This window comes from Fukomys damarensis, unplaced genomic scaffold (genome assembly GCF_012274545.1).
Source record: "Fukomys damarensis isolate Sample0158 unplaced genomic scaffold, DMR_v1.0_HiC HiC_scaffold_8, whole genome shotgun sequence".
Classification (NCBI taxonomy): domain Eukaryota; kingdom Metazoa; phylum Chordata; class Mammalia; order Rodentia; family Bathyergidae; genus Fukomys; species Fukomys damarensis.
Window position 1 is genome coordinate 875,099 of NW_022900920.1, and position 18,426 is coordinate 893,524.

The 18,426-nt window shown below is 35.8% G+C and overlaps 1 protein-coding gene across 2 annotated transcripts in view; it reads right to left on the reverse strand.

Moving 5' to 3' along the window:
• Positions 1-3,248: 3,248 nt before the first annotated feature.
• Positions 3,249-18,426, reverse strand: part of Blnk (B cell linker) — an 80,650-nt gene continuing 65,472 nt past the window's right edge. For both annotated transcript variants that reach the window (XM_010618129.3, XM_033761301.1), the window contains 7 exons: positions 18,211-18,253; positions 15,932-16,016; positions 15,038-15,069; positions 12,047-12,123; positions 10,789-10,872; positions 8,661-8,816; positions 3,249-3,508 (listed from right to left, as the gene is read on the reverse strand). In XM_010618129.3, the coding sequence (XP_010616431.1) occupies positions 3,389-3,508; positions 8,661-8,816; positions 10,789-10,872; positions 12,047-12,123; positions 15,038-15,069; positions 15,932-16,016; positions 18,211-18,253 (597 nt within the window). In that variant the 3' untranslated portion in view covers positions 3,249-3,388. The remainder of the gene's footprint in view (positions 3,509-8,660; positions 8,817-10,788; positions 10,873-12,046; positions 12,124-15,037; positions 15,070-15,931; positions 16,017-18,210; positions 18,254-18,426) is intronic.

An 18,426-nucleotide genomic window follows, 5' to 3' on the forward strand; every position in this document is an offset into this window, starting at 1 on the left:
CCAGTCCTAATTCTGAAGCCAATATTGTTTAACCTTGTGATTAGCCACAGCCACTAAGTGTGCAGGCCATTCAGTACAACCTGGGAGCAACCCTACCTACAAATAAAGGCTGAGTTTGTATAGTATCGTAATGCCATTTTGAAGGATAAGAATTCATTCCTGCTGTAAGAAAATGCCTTATGTTTTGCTGATGTTGCTTCACATCACTACATTCTCCTCTCTGGGACTCCCTTCTAGGCAGACCACCTAGCTGCAGAGTGAAAGCTCACCAAACTGTCACAATGGCTAGTTCTTAAAATAGATGCAAGCTTCTGATAGCCACAGGTCTAGCCTTCCTGTCTCTATTGTCTGCTTGAACAAACTTTCAGACTTCCTATTATCAAAGCTGCAATTTTAGTTTCCAAACTCCTGGAAATGGAAAATGGGAATTGATCAGAGAGTTTCTTTCTTAAGCTGATAACGCTATGTCTTCTCCTTGACCATTGTCTCCTGTCCCACCACCTCCCTTGCCTGAGAATATCTTTGTGAAAATCCATTTGTTTATCAAGCATTTAAAATCACAGGCCAGGTTTTTAAATCTCTTGAAGATTATTCTTCCCTCATCAATAATACCACCTACAGTGGAAGGCTTCAAAGAAGCAGGTAGAGGTATTTCCAGTGGACTCCTCTGTGATATGGGGAAAAGACTGGCATGGTGGGGTGGGTATTTCTCCTAACTTTGGGGAGAGGACCCTTCCAAAGAGAAGGGCTTCCAGCCTCTATTCCAAGAAATCCACCCCAGCTGTGCTAAGTATCAACCCCAGCTGTGAATTAGTAAAATCTTACAGCTGTGCTACTGCACTTTACTAGAATAGGATGCTTAGGAGAGGAGCGTGGAGATGGGACAGAAGAAGGTGTTATGAAACCAGTTACTGTGGCATAAGAAAGAATGAATGAAGATTTACTTACATAGAAAAGAGTTGCATGTAACACTGAGAAAAGCTGATAAGAGAGCTGAAACTATATTCTATGAATAGATGCTTTGCTTAATAAAAGGTTTCCCAAGTTCTCTTTAAATTGTGAGTTGTCCTTTCTAGTATATTATAAATGATTCTATGGTTTTCTTAAAAGGGGAGAAAGGCTTTTCATATAAAAATTTCAAAATGTGTATATATCTTCATTGTGAAAAGTATAAATCATATTGTACAATTAAGTATAATTGTATTCCCAGGGTTGCCATAAGAAAGAACCACAATCTGGATGGTTTAAAAACAACACACACACAAACAGAAAATTTATTGTTTCCCACTTCTGGATGTTTGTAACTGAAATGAAGATAGTGGCCAAGATTCCTGTGAAGATTCTTGTGAAACCTGAAGGGGAATCTGTCCTTGCCTCTCCTGCCATCATTGGCACTCTTAGCGTGTAGTTTTATCAACCCAAATCCTCATCTCCATGTGGTGTTCTCCCCAGGTGTCTCTTCACATGGTCTTCCCTCTCTGCACATCTATGTCTGTGTCCAGATCGGTCTGTCTCTGTCTCTGTCTTTCTCTGTCACTGTCACTGTCTCTGGCCCTGGCCCTGGCCCTCGCTCCCCAACTCTCTTGCTCTTTCTCCCCGTCACTGAAACACCTACTTTATTGACCTCATTCTTAACTACATCTGTAAAGACCCTGAACACAATTCAACCAATATCATAGTAATCATGAAAATATGACATTTAAAAATATAATTATTTTAAGGTCCAACATGACTCCTCCTCCATTCAGCCATGTTGAATACCCCTGGAAAACCTTTTATTTCTTCAGTCTCAAAGCTAGTACATCAACCCTCAGTCTAAACTGGGCAGGCAGTTGCTGGGTTTGGCCTTTTGTCTCACAAGTGTACTGTCGTGTTTTTTTCTTTTTAATGGGTCATTTTTGTATAAAATGAACACCTGGGGAACTAACCCCAATGTAGGACAGATCTGCAGTCACTCTGCCTCACACATGGATGCCACATGGCTGCCCTCAGGGCATTGCTGGAAACCTGTGTTCTTCCTCCTCCCACCTTCCCGTTAGTTCCACTTGGAGATAATGGAAAATTGACTGCGAGTTCAAAACTCAAACTGTTATCCTTAGGTAAATACTTGTTGTTAAAATATGCCTTTCAAAGATGTATTCTCAAAGAAAAGTTGTTGTAATGTGGGTATGACTTTGATAATAGTTTTTTTCAGTATTTTGAGTAGTACTGTATTAATTTTTATAATAGAAAACATAGTAAATTACAAATTTACATGCTAAAATTAGTGTGAAGATAGTTTTACATGTCTGACCATGCTTGAAAAGAAAAGATATTTAAGATTACAAGTCAGAGTACCTTGGCTGTGTTTTATTAACTTCCATGAACTTAATTCTTATTTTAGTATTGTTTTTCCAATGAGTATATTTATATTGTCAAACGTGGTAGACTAAATATAATAAAAACCATTGTCTTAAAGCTGGATAAAAAAGTGAGTCTGTGAGTCACTTCAGAATCATTACCCTTTAGCCTTTCAAAAATATTTTTCAGGGTCTATCTTATTCAGCGATCAAGTTTGTGTTTCCAATTACTAGAGTCAGTTAACTGGTTTATCATTTCAGTGTTGTGCTCTGTAGAAAGAAAAGCTGTCATATGACAAAGCATAAAATACCTTCGGTTTATGTGAGATCTTGGTCATGGCTACTCACAATGATGTATTTTTATTTTTTAGTGTTCATCAATAGCTGCTTTTCTACTCTTGTTCCCTGGGAATTGGCTTTCCCACCTAGTTTTTCTGTTGTCTCACTTTGAACCTCATCAAGGTTAGGCTCTATTTAACACATATGCAGATCAAAGAGGCTATAATTATCTTCAGTAAGTAAATCTAACCATAGAATCCTGTAGAACTTTTAGGAAGTTCATTTCCATATACATCTCCCATGGTTTCACACACACACACACACAATTATACCCCCTAATTTATACTTACAAATACCATGTATTACTTATAATATTTTATTTTCTACACATTTAACCAAGACATAATTGTCAGGCAGTGACAGTGGACAGCATAGCTACATTCCTGTACTAGTGACCATTGCAGAGGCCTAAATTTCCAGCCTCTTGGTTTACACAACAGTATGATGAAAATATTTTACACTTGCTGCTTTTCAATACATTTATTTGGAGAATATTAGTACCGTGATCACTCAACTTCCCCGGATCATCAGATCAGGCAACAGAAAAAGTTCATGCAACTTGTCCAGGAGTGGATGACCACCTTCATAATTGCCTCCATCTTCTATTTTATTAGTGATGATTCATAATCCAAAATAAGTTTAGGAACTTTTCTCAAGAGGAGAGACTTGGAGAAGATGTCTGAAACAATTACAGTGATATCCTTTTTCTTTTATGAAATGTTAACTGCATATTTCAGTCTTGTGGAATCTTTTGTGTTATTCTGATTGTCAATAAGAACTAAAGGACTGTGCTGATGATTCTTGATGATTTCAGCAACGCTTTCAAAATACTACAGAAAGAAAATATAGATGAATTAGACATTGACATTTATGTTAACTTCATGCTCCACTCCTCACATCTTCTACTTCCTCAAGTGAATAAGTTATTGGGTCCCAGATGATATTCTGCTTTAAAAAAAAATCTAGTTTCACAAAGGCTGTAACCTTCAGAGTGGCATACTTTCCTATATTTGGGCCTTCCTATTTTGGTAGGATTTAAAACATATTGAAAGGCTCAATTAGCGTAATTACTTGGAGAAATTTCTTGGAGTTATGATGTAATATTTTAATATTTTGCTTTTTATTTAGAGTCAAGTGTGAAACTATCATACAGTGAGATTTTCTACATTCTTTACGGAGACACAAGTTTCTTTTTTCTTTTTTCTTTTTTTTGGTACCGGGGATTGAACTCATGTCCTTGCACTTGCAAGGCAGGCCACCGAACCGCTGAGCTAAATCCCCAGCAAATTTCAATGAAAGGTGCTATAGTTTGAATCTTCAATGTCTACCAAAGGCCTATGTATTAAAGGGTTGTTTACTGGGGTGGTACTATGGAGAAATACAGAACCTTTTAAAAGGTGGGATCTGGGAGGAGGTCCTCAGTTCACTGGGGGTGTGCCTTCAAAGGGGATTGTGGGACCATGCTCTCTTCCTTTTTTTTACCTTCTAGCAATGAGGTGAGCAGTTTTGTTCTCACTGTCATGCCATAATGTGCTGCCCCAAGCAGTGGACCAAACTATCATTGGCTGAAAACCCTAAACTGTGAGCCAAAACAAACCTTTTCTTTTTATAGGTTATCTCAGGTATTTTGTAATAGCAAGAGAAGCTAACTGAAATGCAAAGATTGATTTTCTTTTCTCGAACAAGTAAAAAAAGCTTTATAAACCCTCACATTTATAACTGTGCCTGACTACTGGTAAGCGTAGAGTTAAGATTGCCTAATTAATAATGAAACTTCATGCTAGGTTCTCACCACACATATTTATTTTTCCATATTTTAATCTCTCTTGTCTATGGGTTTTAAGGCTGTAAAAATTTTGTTCTGAAAAGTTATCAAAGTTTTAAATAAAATATTAATAAGAGGAGGGGGTGAAGGTAGGGCAGGGACAAGGGGAAAAAATGAGAACCAAGACCTATCATATAGACGTACAGATCCCAATAATGAATGTAACTGTACTGTATACCTAAAATGTACCAATAAACTCAATTAAAAAAAGATTAATATGTATAACACAAACCATGAAATGAAATGCACTGAGTACCCCAAAACGCTACAAATTCAGTCAACTAAATACATTTAGAATCATTTTTAAAAGCAATTATTGAAAAAGCAATAATTGTTCCACAACTATGCTGCCAATCTAATAATTAATATCAATTTATTTTATTATCTCTTAGTTTTCAAATTGGAAAACTGGAATAAAAAATGTAAAAATGCTTAATTATTCAAAGGCTTCTAAAAATTATATATTCAATAAAGTAAAATATTCAGAATATTGGCCAAATTTTAAAATGAAATGCCTATCATCTTTTAGATATCTGGCTATATGAATACTAGGTGAGGGAAAAGAGGAAAGAGACAGGAACCTTCAAATACTATTTTTATTCCTTACTGTCTCTTCAAACATTCAGCCCTCTTGCAATTGCTAATGAAATTCTCTTATGACAAATCTGTAATACTTTTATTCCATTTGTTTAGTATAGCATGTGATTCAACCAAATGCAGTTGGAAATTATATTTATATACTAAAGGGCTAGAAAAATGAAATAGCACAATTTCTCTGAATTTCTCTGGATTCCAAATGAAAAAATGTGTTTTGAACCCAGGAAGCATAAAAAAGAATTGCTGTACTTACACTGATTACCAACTTATTCCGTCCATCTAATCACTGAGTGTTTTTGTAATGTTGCTTTGTTGTATCTGGGTACTGAAATGTTTTTAGGAGGGACTTGAATTGGACAATTTGAAGAAGGGAGTGTAATTGAAGCATATTTGTAATTTATAGAAAGGTGAATCAGGCATATTTATTTGCCGTTTCCCCTCAGTTCTTGCTCTTTTTTCTGTTCACCTTAATTCAGTGTATTTGAGATATTCATATATCTAAAAAAAACAATGTTTGATAACTCAAAATTTCATGACCAATAAAATAAAGCAGAAGTGGTCATAACTATAGAATTACTTCATAGTGTATCAAACAGTGCCAAAAAAAAATGCATGAAAAGGTAAACAATGAATCAACTGGTTACTTTACTGACTCATACATAGCCAAGACAGACACAAACATGGACTTTTAAAAATGTAGACATACTAGGCTGCTTCCAAGATTTAGCTATTTTATGCATGTATCATTGTAATATGCTATTTTTAATTTTGAGGGGAAGATACTTGGAGAATAGTTATGTCAAATGAAATTTCTATTTTTAGCTTTTTGAGGAATCTCCATACTGATTTCCATAGTGTTTGCATTAGTTTACATTTCCACTAACAATGTAGAAGGGTTCCTTTTGGATATTACACTGGCATAAATAAAGATAAACTTGAGTCTTTGTAGGAAAATGGACTCACCTTGAGACCATCCTGTCATGTTTAATAAATCAGACATACAAGGGTAAGTATTGTACGTTTCTCTTTTATGAGAAACCCAAAATATAAATAAAGAGCAAAATAAAAGATAGGTAATAGGAAACAGGGAGATGGATCTTTCTCAAATAAAAAGATGCACAGATGGAGGCAGGGAAGGGAAGGGGATGAAAAAAAGAAATTAAGATATGTTATGTACATGTATCAACTCCCCACAAGGAATGTAAACATTATGTTCTGTTAATATGCACTAATAAAATAAATAAATACATTTTAAAAAATTCAGATGCCTGAAAAAATAGACACAATTGGTGTCGTAACCAAAATTTTAATTTTCCATTTGGATGTTCAGCATATGGCAGACATGATTTTTAAAAATTATACATAATTTAATTAAAAGCTTAATTGACTGACTATCAATATACCACATGGTCACTACAATAATATATTACTGATATTGGTCCATGGGCTTGAGATAGTGGGAGTAGGGTGGAATGCTGATGTTTATATGTATAGTTACTTATATATATTTATATATATACAAAACAGAGAAAGTAACAAATGTCGGTGAGGCTCTGGAGAAGTTGAACTCTTGTGCACCTCTGGTGGAACTGTAAAATGATGTCACTGCTTTGGAAAAATGCGCTTCTTCAAAAAATTAAAAATAGAATTATCACATCATCTTGCAATCCCATTTTGAGAGATCCAAAATAATTGAAACAAGAATCTTGGAGAGGTATTTGTAAAGCCATATTTATAGCAGCACTATTTATAATAGTCAAAAAGTGGAAGAAACCCAAATGTTCATTGATAGATAAGAGGAAAAACAAAATGTGCTATATTCATATAATAGGTGCTATATATATATATCCTTAAAAATGGAGGAAGTCCTGTTACAAGCTACAGTATAAAAGGATATTCTGCTAAGCAAAATAAGCCAGTCATATATTTTTTTAAAAAGGCAGGGGGCTGGGAATTTAGTCCAGTGGTTCTGCCCCCTACTGCAAAAGCAGAAGGTTCCAAGTCCGATCCCCGATACCAACAAAACAAAAAAAATACAGTATTATTTCTCCTACATGAGGTACCCAGTATATAGTCAAATACACAAATAGAAAGTAGAATGGTGGTTTCCAGGGGCTAGAGGGAAGGGGGAAAGAGGAGTTGTTTAATAAGTATAGAATTTCTGTTTTATAAGATGATGAAGTTCTAGAGATCTGATTTACAACAATGTAAATATATTTAACTGTACACTTGAAAAATGGTTAAGGAGATAAATTGTATGATCTATGTCTTCTTACCACAATTCTTTAAAAAGGCAAATTAAGGAATACATAAGACTTTTTCTGTCAGTTTTATAAATGCTGTTCTACCTATAACCACTCAAGCAACAATTTGATTCATTCATTAGTATGCCTTTATCAGGTGTCCACTGAAGCCTGCCATTGTACTTTTGTTCTGAAAATACAAAGTTGAACAAGGAATGGTTGCTGTCTTCATCCAGTATAGAAGACTGATGCTTCACCAAGTATAACACTTTCTAACAAGTGTTCTTTCTGACAATAGGTGTGGTTTCTTCTGAAGAAATCTCAAAAAAAAGTGTGTTGTGGTACTGAGGATTGAATCAAGAGCCTTTGTACTGAGCTACATTCTCAGCCCCTTTTATTTTATTTTTATTTTGGGACCAGTCTTGCTATATTGCTAAATTGCTCACAGTAGGTGCAAACTTATGGTCCTTTTGCCTCAGCTCTCAAGTAGCTTGGATTATAGGTGAGCACCACCACTCACCGTTAAGTATTTTTAAAATTGAACTTCGTTTATTCTATTTTCTCTGCTTAGATTGTACTTTGCACTTAGTTTTCCATCTAACTTTCACCTACTGATCCAAAATTCAACCCATCATTTGGACCAAAACAACTATCACTCTTTCTGGACCATTCATGGATTATACCAGTTCATATTATAGGGCTCATTTATCAGAACAGGGTGGTTAAACTGAGGTATGCTAAACTTTGATATTGATGCAGATTAAAGAGGCATTGAAGTTCGTATTTGGTTGATACTGTAAGACCCATGTGATTTTTGTTTTCATGCTACCGGCCCATGAATTGACTCTGGTCCAAGGGCTATTGTCTAATGCTTCAAATGAAGTTCCCGCTCCTCTTCTGGATCCTTCCCTAGTCTCCTAACTTGGTACCTGAGTTGAAATTCTAGGTCTTGACATTGGAGGTCTAGACAATGACCTCGGCATTTTTACAACTTTAATTTTACTTGGCATTTCAGCCTTAACATTTATGCCTCCTGAACTAATATCATAGGTCAGTTGGACTTCATTAACTGGGTACAAGGAACAGGATGTATATCACTTCATTTTTTTCTTTGCTATTTCTCATAGGATATATTGTCCCATTGTAGTATTTTATCTTGTACTCTATTTATGAAGAACATGCAAGCTAGGACCAAGGATTCTTGTATCCCTTCTCTTCATCCACAGTACCTAATAATGCAAGTACCTAATAATGTAATATGGTCTCATTTTTCTCAGTGCACAGTTTCAGAGCTGAATTAAAAGAGAAATTACTGACCTCTTCACCATTTTTCTTTCTGCCCAAAGCATATTGTTTGGTTGCTTCAATAAATCGCACAGGAATATTATAAACTCGCTTATTAAAGAATACAACTAGGGTATATGGCTGTTTGGAATCATGGCCAGAGCTTTTTCGAATAAGGAACGATCCATCCTGTTCAATAAAATAAAAGAATAATTATAGTTATTACTTTTTTTTTGATTCCAGGGATTGAACTCAGCACCTTGTGCTTGCCAGGCAGACATGGTACCCCTGAGCCACATCCTTGGCCATAATATATGTATTCATAAATTGAATTTCTAGCCTACAGAATTATAAGTAATATTGGGGCTAGGGATTTAGCTTAGCAGTACCTGTACCTGCCTTGCAAGCACAAGGTCCTGAGTTCAATTTCCAGTATGGCAAGGAAAAAAAAAAAAAAAAGGAAGAAAATGAATACATATATTACCTAGCTACAGTTTTTTGTTACATCCTGAGTGAGGTCAAGGCTAGTTTTTTCTGTGCGTTAACTAAAGTATTACTTTTATATGATTTAGAAATGTGTAAAGGGCCACATGGTAAAATCAAACCTAGAGAAAAAATCCCAAACCAGGAACCATGTTCACTAGTTGCCCATGAATAAAATAAGTATTAAATAAATTCCATTCAAAAGTACTATAAGAAGAAAATAGAAACCAAGAAACTAAAACTTTTAGTTGGCACAATTCTTTCTCCAAAGAACTTGTATTAAAGTGGAAAACACCCTACAGATAGTACTTCGATCTTTATCACATATTTTATAGGAGTATCCTAGAATTATAAATTCAAAAATTATGGACAATAAGCCAGAAGAAGAAATGCAACCAGAGTTCATTAGACTCAAGAAGGAAATTGAAAAAGAAAGAAAGAAGAAAGGAAGAAAGAAAGAAAGAAAAAGAAATCAAAGAAAAAGTTAAACCTATCTCAGAAATAAAGAAATTAGATACCCAAGAACTAACCCAGCCTCAAATAAAGAGTTAATATGGGACACTGAAGGAAGGTGTGAAAACAGCAGAGACATTTTTTAACATGAGAGTTAATAAAAGAAGTACAATGGAATCTGCAAGATGAAAGCCTGAGAAACAAGCCCTAAAATGCATATAAATATAAGTCTTTGAAGAAGAAAAAGAAAACAATGGACCAGAACTACCCTTTAAGACATTTAAGAAAAATTATTGGATATAAGAGAAAGCTTACATCTACGTATTGAAAGGGCTTCTGTCTACCTGAAGAGATCAACCTGGAACAATCTCAGGGACATATTCTGATAACAAAATTATATTTAAAAACAAAAACAAAAAAACCTGCAGTGCCTTCAGATTAAAGTATCAAATTATATGCAAGGGCAAGAAGGTAACATTAATATCAGGCCACTCAAGAGCTTCATACAGAGCAAGGCAATCCAGCAATGCAATTTTTAAAAACTCGAGCTATGGAATTTCTATTCAGCTAACATTTCCTCTAAATATCAGGCTAAGAACAAAATACTTTTTAATGTACAAGACCTTAAGGAATAATGTAAACACAGTTCTTCCTGAGAATCCCCAAGAAGTAAACTAGGTCAAACAAGAAATAACTGGAAAAGCCAGCCTAAGGATCGATAGACACCTTTAATATATTTAATTGTGGAGTTAGAACTAGAATTAACGTAGGGGAACAGTATGTAATTGTCATATATTCTGTCCAAACTGTCTCTAGTGTTTCTACATGATTGAGGTTGGGCTCTCAGAAAGTTATTTTCAGATTTTTTTTTTTTTTTGCCATCTTGACCCAAATTTTTATACCTATAAATAGACCCAAAATAGACTGCCACTGCTCATTTCTGAATAGAGCTTATCTAGAGCCATGCTTTCCAGAGACCTCCCCTGTTCATAGAGCAATGGAGCCTATGGAGCCTTAAGATGAAAGGACAAGTAGAAAGGAAGTGGGGAACAGAGAATGGATGCTCCAAAGAGAGGAGGGGATGATGACAGTTCCTCCTGCATAAGTAAAGGAAAAGGATTCCTGCATCCATACTTGTTACAGTTGCTTAATTAGCACTTATCAGGATAACAGTGGTGCCTATCACAGGCTGAGGACACAAAATGAAATTTAAAGACAGCCAAACCTTGTTTGATCTGTGTAATGCCTCTTCAGCTGACTTCCTATCACAGGCGCCAGCATACCATGGCTTACAGTGAAGGTCAGCTTCCTGTGAAACAGAGGCGTTGTTAAGCATGAACTATTCTTTAAAGGACTTGTTCATTTCTATGCACTGGAAACAAAGCCCCAGTTTGCATGACAGAGACAGGAACTAATAATGTGTGTTGGCGCCAATACGATAAAAATGAATTTTGTTCTTCCTTTGCCCAGCCACATTAGCTACTGGTAGCAGTCAGCTGGAGTAACAAGGACAGCTAGTCACTGGCTCTTTCCTATTGGACTTAGCTGCTAAACGTAGTACTTGAACATAACTAAATCCCACTAGTTTCCCAAACCGTTTATTCTTGCTCCTAAATAAGTTATACTTTCTCTTTCTATTGCTTTTATTCTTGCTGCCTTTTCAGTGTTTTATCACCCCTAAAGGGCTTTATGAATATCATCTTATGTGGTTCTTGTAAATAATGAAACGTGCTTTCTTTGAAAACAAGAAGCACACATGCTATCACTTCTGTTTTACATCTTTATGTAAAAACATATCCCTAACCCTGTAAACGCAGACTGTCCAAGTGCAGGTAGAGTCGTTTCTTCCTCTTTAAACTATGATGTCTTTTATGTGTTTCAATATCACGAGTCTCTTGATAGGTCTATTCACAGAAATTGCAAAGTTTAAATTAAATGTGAAAAGCAATACATTTCCTTGCTATTTTTTAGAAACATTACTTGTTATTCAGGGCATCTGGAATACAAATTAGAATAAATGGAGCAAGGTCTTAGTCACTGTAAAAACATAGATTATTTGTATCCTTCACAAATGGAAGCACATAAACCAATTTAAATCTACAGGGTCTATTCTTAAAACCTTCTGTACTCAGAAGACCTGTCCTCTCCTGTAGTTTACTGATAATAGTTTAATGAGATCCTCAGTTCATACGTCTGACAATTAGCTATTGGTAGCAATCAGTTGGGGTTATAGAAACAACTAGTAATCCAGGTTAGCATGAGTTTAGCTTTATTATTCTAAATTATTCACACAGTACTTATGTACCTGAAACATTATGTATAAATATAATCACTTTAAGTGCATAAGAAATCTTTGTAAACGAAATATGCTCTAACATTCATGTACAAATCTGTAATAACCTTGGCCAAGTGAAGTCACTCACTGCAAGAACCAATTTAAAGACCTTCATTCTGAGAAAAAATAAAAAAAGTTTCTACCACACCTGTTCTGAAAAGGTAGAATTAGATGAAAAACTAAGGGATGGTCCATCCATAGTTGGGCTTCCTCCTTCTGGAAATCCTGAAAAGTGTTTGAAGAATCAATTAATCCCCACTATTACTTGTGCATTTACTATGTGTGTGCCTCATTGCTGTGGTGGCTGGTACAGTGGACACATAAACCAAAGGCATCTTTAAGACCATGGTTCCCAAAGTGTGGTCTAAGGACCCTGGGAATCTCCAAGGTCCATTCCAGGGTTAAACAGGTTTTTGCTTTTCTAACTACCTATCTTTGTGAAGCCTGGTTTTCTTCATATATTTTAACCATAAAAATATACTGCAACAGATTGAATTAAAAACTTATGGTAAAATCCAGCAGTCTATTATTCCAGTTATTAAAGGGATTTATAAAATGTAAAACAATGCCACTCTTCCCACTAAATTGTTTTTCTTTAGAAAATGTGGTGATTTCTCAAAAAACATGCTATTTATGTTCACATATTATTTTTAAATGGATAATGTGTTTAAGTTTTATTTCTTATTACACTAAATACCAATAGAAAGAAACATGTAAATCCAAGTTCTTTAGGTCTACAATGACTTTTAAGGGTTAACATGGTCCTGAGACAAAAACATTTGAGAATCTTTTCTTTGAGAATAAACTCCCTCAAGTTTACAATCTAAATGTAGTGATAAAGGAAATAAAAAAGGTACAGAGAATTAGAAAGAAATAAAGAAAAAATAGATAAAATATATGAATTCCTTCTTCTGTGTGTGCTGCCATAGGTCAAGGCACTGTGGATATACAGCAGAAACAAAACAGCAAAATGACCCACTTTCCTGGATCTTGAATTTTAATGAGTTGAACCAAGTGACAGAGACAAAAGTAAATATATACACAATATTAGAGAGGCATAAATACTACTGAGAATGATAATAGGAAAGGAAGGCCTCAATGAGCTGATACCTGGGTGAAATCCACAGTTGGAGAGGGAGGAGGTGTATAAATATTTCTGGAAAGAATGTTCAGAGAGAAGAGTGAGTGCAAGGATTTGGAATATTTGAGGAAGAGCAGAGAACCATTGAACCTGGCATAGTGAGGAAAGGGGACAAGAGTAAGGGTGAAGTTAGACAGGAGGCAAGAAGAATCTGATTTTGTGATCAAATTAATAGGACTTGGTGGACTCTAACTAGGACTCAGGCTTTAATGAAAAGATACAGGAAGCTTTGGAGGATGAGTAACATGATCTTGCATTACTTGTCACTCGGTTACTCCGGCTGCTGTGCCAGAAGTAAAAAGGGGCAAGAGCAGAGAGCAGAGGCTATTCAGTGTTCTTGCCAGTGCTGGTAGCCAGGAACAGACCACAGCATGGAAGTGGCAAGAGTGGTTCGATTTGGGATATAATTTAAAGGAACAGCTTGGGAGGTGTATGACTAAGGCAAATGAGATTCTAAGGTTTCTGACCAGAGCAACCAGAGTTGTCCAGTGATAAGACAGGGAAGTCTGCAGGATAAGTTTGAAAGAACTAAGGGTTTCAGGCATGAGTGCTCTGGATGTTCAAAGAAGGCAGCCACTGCTTTAACAGGAGGGAGCCTGGGGAGGGTTCAGCAGCACACGAACGATGGGCCTGTAGGAAGAGTGGCTTCTGCAGCGAGTGAGGCACTCGGAACTTGAAGAGCAAAGGTAAGTGGGTGGTAACAATTCTTTGTGCAAGGCACACAGTTTGGGTAGAGGGTGGTTTCTACAGTTTGCAGAGTACTCATGGCTAACATTTTCAGAGCCCCAAATATGTACAAGGGCTGCTCTGTTTTCAACGTATTAGCTCATTTTGTCCTCACCCCTGCTCTTTGTGGGAGGAACTACTGTACCTCATTTTATAAAAGACGCTTTCCCAGACCACCTTATCTAACGTAGCAACCCTCACTGCCTCCATTAGTCTCTGCCATCCATTCCATTGCCCTGTTTTTCTTTGGCATAGACTTGATATGACATCGCTTATTTATATGTTCGTATTTCCATCACCTCGTCAGAGTGTAAGCTTCATGACGACAGGGCCTTTGACTCATCCTGGTATTTCCTGTGCCTGGAAGAGTGCCTCACATATGCCGGATGGTCAGTAATGATGGAAAAAATGACTTGGGTTGAAAAATAATAAAAGATATAATAAAACCTTTTAAATAATGAAAAAGTAAATTTCTATAGTCAAATTATTTTTGCTTTTGTGTGATCAAAATTAGAAGTAAAACCATTTGGAAGAAGTTTTTTTAAAGCAAGTAAAAATGATTATTAAAACCTAAATAATTTGTTTAGCAAAAATGCACATAAAATTTTTATAAATTATTCTGAGAATTATTATGAATTATTCTGATAATTTGTATAGATTTAACCTTGATTGTTTTGGAACATATTTCAAATTATCCATGTAAGGTGGTTTTCCTTTTTTTCTACTATATTGAGTAGAAAGAAAATTAAGGTCTGGGCAGTAATGGTCTGTGAGCCTGAAATATCTGATTCATACATTTAAAAGGTGATTTTTACCTTGGCAAAATTATCCAGATATTTGTTGTTATCCTCTTTTCAGGATACCTCTCATGGACATGTTTTATAATCACTAAAATGTATTTTAGATATAAATTAAATAGCTATCATTGACTGAGAATCTTCTATGTACTTCCCAAACATTGTTTTACTTTATCTTATTTTTAAAACATTATTTTACTTTCTCTTATTGTTTTTGTTTTAAAAAGATGGCCAGCCAGTAAATTATTAAATCAATATTTAAAAGGAAACAAACCAGTTTAAAAGTTGCCTGAAGTTTATTTACCTTCCAAGAGAACTCTATGAAATGAATATTATCAGTTCTATCTTACAGATGGTGAAACAGGCAAGAGAGGATCCTAAGGCCACAGAGCTACAAGTGACAATGACATGTCAGAGCCTAGACCTGTCACACACCAAGTCCAGCCTTGACTCCTCATGACCTCATTGTACTTACGTGGCAGGGGTATGGGTTTTTGATGGATTTTTCTGAAAGAAAGAATGAACACATTACAACATAATCAATACCAGTGGCCAATAAGAAATATCTAAAAATAAGAGAAGCATTAAAAATAAGCAAGGTAGGGCTGGGGATTTAGCTCAGTGGTTCAGTGGCCTGCCTTGCAAGCTCAAGGACCTGAGTTCAATCCTGGGTACCAAAAAAAAAGCAAGGTTCTTTCCCTTAGTTTTGACTAATTGACTAAGGTGCTATATTTTAGTTTAGTCTAAAAATTAATACTGATTAATTAGATTCATTCATAGGAAAATGGATACATATTGAGGATATACTCCTAAGTGAAATAAAGAAGTCACACATGTAAATACCGAATAGTTTCTCTGATGTGAAAAACTATAATAGTACCTAAGATCCTAATGAGATAATTGACAATGTGAAATAGGAGGAAAAGGGCTAAAGGTGTAGGGAAAATGGGAAGGGTAGGGGAAAGGTAATAAGGGAAGAAAACAATATGACAAAATGAAAAAATGGAAATAAAGTGTTTGCAAATGGGGAGGAGAGGAGGGGGTGAAGGGAGGGCAGGGACAAGGGGGAAAAATGAGAAGCAAGACCTGTCATGTAAAGGTACAAGATCCCAATAATGAATGTAATTGTACTGTGTACCTAAAATGTACCAATAAACTCAATAAAAGAAAAAAAATCTGAAAAAAATTAATACTGATTGTAAGTCTCTGCAGTTCTACACAGTTTAAATTGCTGAACACTTTTTACAAACCAATGAAATACTGGCTTTTATTCAGCCTTATAAGCCAGTGTCACTGTACATTGCAACAAAGCATGTGTGAATTTATACATAACAAGAGGAAGCTTCTTTGTAAAGGGAAAGAGTCTTACTTCTGGGAAGGAGGAAACACTGGAGACGGTACAGCTTCTTGTCTGTGACTAGACCCTCGGTGGCGTTCAGCAGGTATAGGCCTTTCTGGATTAGGAAAGGTCTTACATTAGGATTAAAGTGAAATCCCCACATGCAGCCATATCAATCAAGCAGAATCAGAGTTGGTCAGAGGTCTTCTCGGAAACCTGTCTTCTATCAAGTGTATGCCTTTGTCAGTCTGCGGCTATACATGGGCTGGTAGGATCAGAATTCTCAGTCAGCAGCATTACAGCTACACACTAGCACCTCTCTGCATATCCTTTGGCAGTGCACATGGAGTCCTAACCTATTGGGGCTGGAGCTTTAAATTTGAGAGAACAAGTGTGTGCCAAAAGAACGTGTCTCGGCTACACTTTGCACACTCCCCTTCTACTTTCCATGTAGCCTTCCCTCGGGTGTTATGATACACTAGTGTGCCTTCACTAATCATAAGATGTGTTTTAAGCAAATTATTACTGATAAAAGGCAAAATATAAGGATTTGTGGGGTCTCTCTTTTTGGAAAAAAGTATAAAGTTATCATTATAATAATGCCATCTTCACTGTCATTTCACTGTTTTCCAGAGTGCAAGAGGAAAGGTTGGAAAATGGGGATAAGCCTGAAATATAAGACTTGTATGTTGAAGGCTATAGGAGACTGCTTCTGAACCATTAATAAAAGTGATCACAATTATTTTAATGCCTTATTCTTCCTCCTGGTCTTCAGTAGTCTGCATGGGAGAAAGACTGAGAGTTATAGGAACCGAAAAGGAACAAAAGTAGTAAGAACTCAGATTAAAATACTGTGAATGGTAAGATAAACTAGCTTCCTGTGGTGTACCTCCTAGGGTGAACTTTGGAGCTCACAGGATTGTATTTCCACTGTGTGGCAGGTTACTTTTAGCTGCGTTAGATATATTGTTCATCTCTCTAGAACACCTGCCTAGCTTGTTCATGGCCTGGGTTTGATCCCCAGTAATATAAAATAGTAGTAACTACCAACCTTGGCAACTTCCAAAGGAGAAACAATAACCAAATTAGGTCCAAAAACCTTTGAACTTAGACCACACTTGCTGTGCCTCTGCTCTCCTTGAAGCTTCCTTCCTATGTGAGATAAAGCTGCTCCCTTACTTTGGGTTTGAAAGTCATTGCCTCTACTCTTGAAATAAATGCAAATAAGCTCAAAGAAGAGAGCAAAGGAGGAGGACACTCTAACATTACAGACCATACCATTAGCCCCCTTCTTGCCTAATTTTTGGAAGCTCCAAGTGCTATGATTTTTGCAAAGGTTGGTGTTTACTTCCAACAGAGGCTTAGAGGCCTTGAGGTTACTCATGCTCTGTGCACCCTGCACAACAGGCCAAAGAGACTGCAAGGAATGTCCATGTAAACTAAGGCATTCAAGGAAAGGCAGAGGAAAGGAAGACAGCAGAAAAGAAGGGATGTCTTAGAAATAACCTGGGCAAAAAGGATGTGAGAAGTGGAATGGAAAAAAATATATAATGGGACAATTAAAGGAAAGAGGTGAGTTACAGCATACCCTCGATGGATCAGAAAAGATCCATTGTCTGTCCTCAAAAAAACAGCAGCTACTGTCAGTATGACCACATTAATTTAGAAAATGGCGAGAACATTGACATTTTTAGCATTGGTACCTTCAAGTGTGGAATTAAATGGATGTGAGGCTTGAACATCTATATAGTATTTTGAGCGTTGATATTCTGTATGATTTTTACTTCTTTCTCTTTTTTCCTCAGTAAATATTTTTCAAATGCAAATACTTTTAAAATGGGAAAATTATAAAAATAACATGTTAAGTGTTTGAGTTATAATAAAACAAGGCATAAAAGCATTTTGAAGATGTACTGAAAAGACAGACATTTGAACTTTGAAAATTTAACAAAAGAATTTATTTAAATAAATAAATAGATTTTTTTTTTACAAAGGCATTGTCTTTCAGACATGTCCAGGGCCACGGCACTGCTTCCTGGCCAGTTACAGATGTATGAAATGAGCAGGTATTTGGTATGTGGAGGAGAACCTGCTCCAGAGACCCTACCCACTAAGCTCAATTTCTAAGCTAGCTTTGCTACTGACACCGCTCATTACAAAATGCAAGATTATTTTGTTTAGAAAATTCAATTTCATTTTTATAATTGCCTTATAAATAATGAAAGAAATTCAGATTTACACTTATTTATAAATCCTTAATTTAAATTACTTTTAGAGGAGACAGTTATCCTTTAAAATAATAAATTTACCTTCACGAACACTTGATGCATTCTGCTGAGAAGCAACTGGGGTCTATATATTTTTAAAAGATAAACATATTAAATATAGTGGAACATGGAAATAAAAGTCAAAGCAATTTATCAGATAAATATTTCGGGAAGTTTTCCTTGATGCTTAGATAACTTCCAATCACAACAAGAACAATTAAAAATACACAGTTCCCAGCCCTTTTTTTTTTTTTTTTT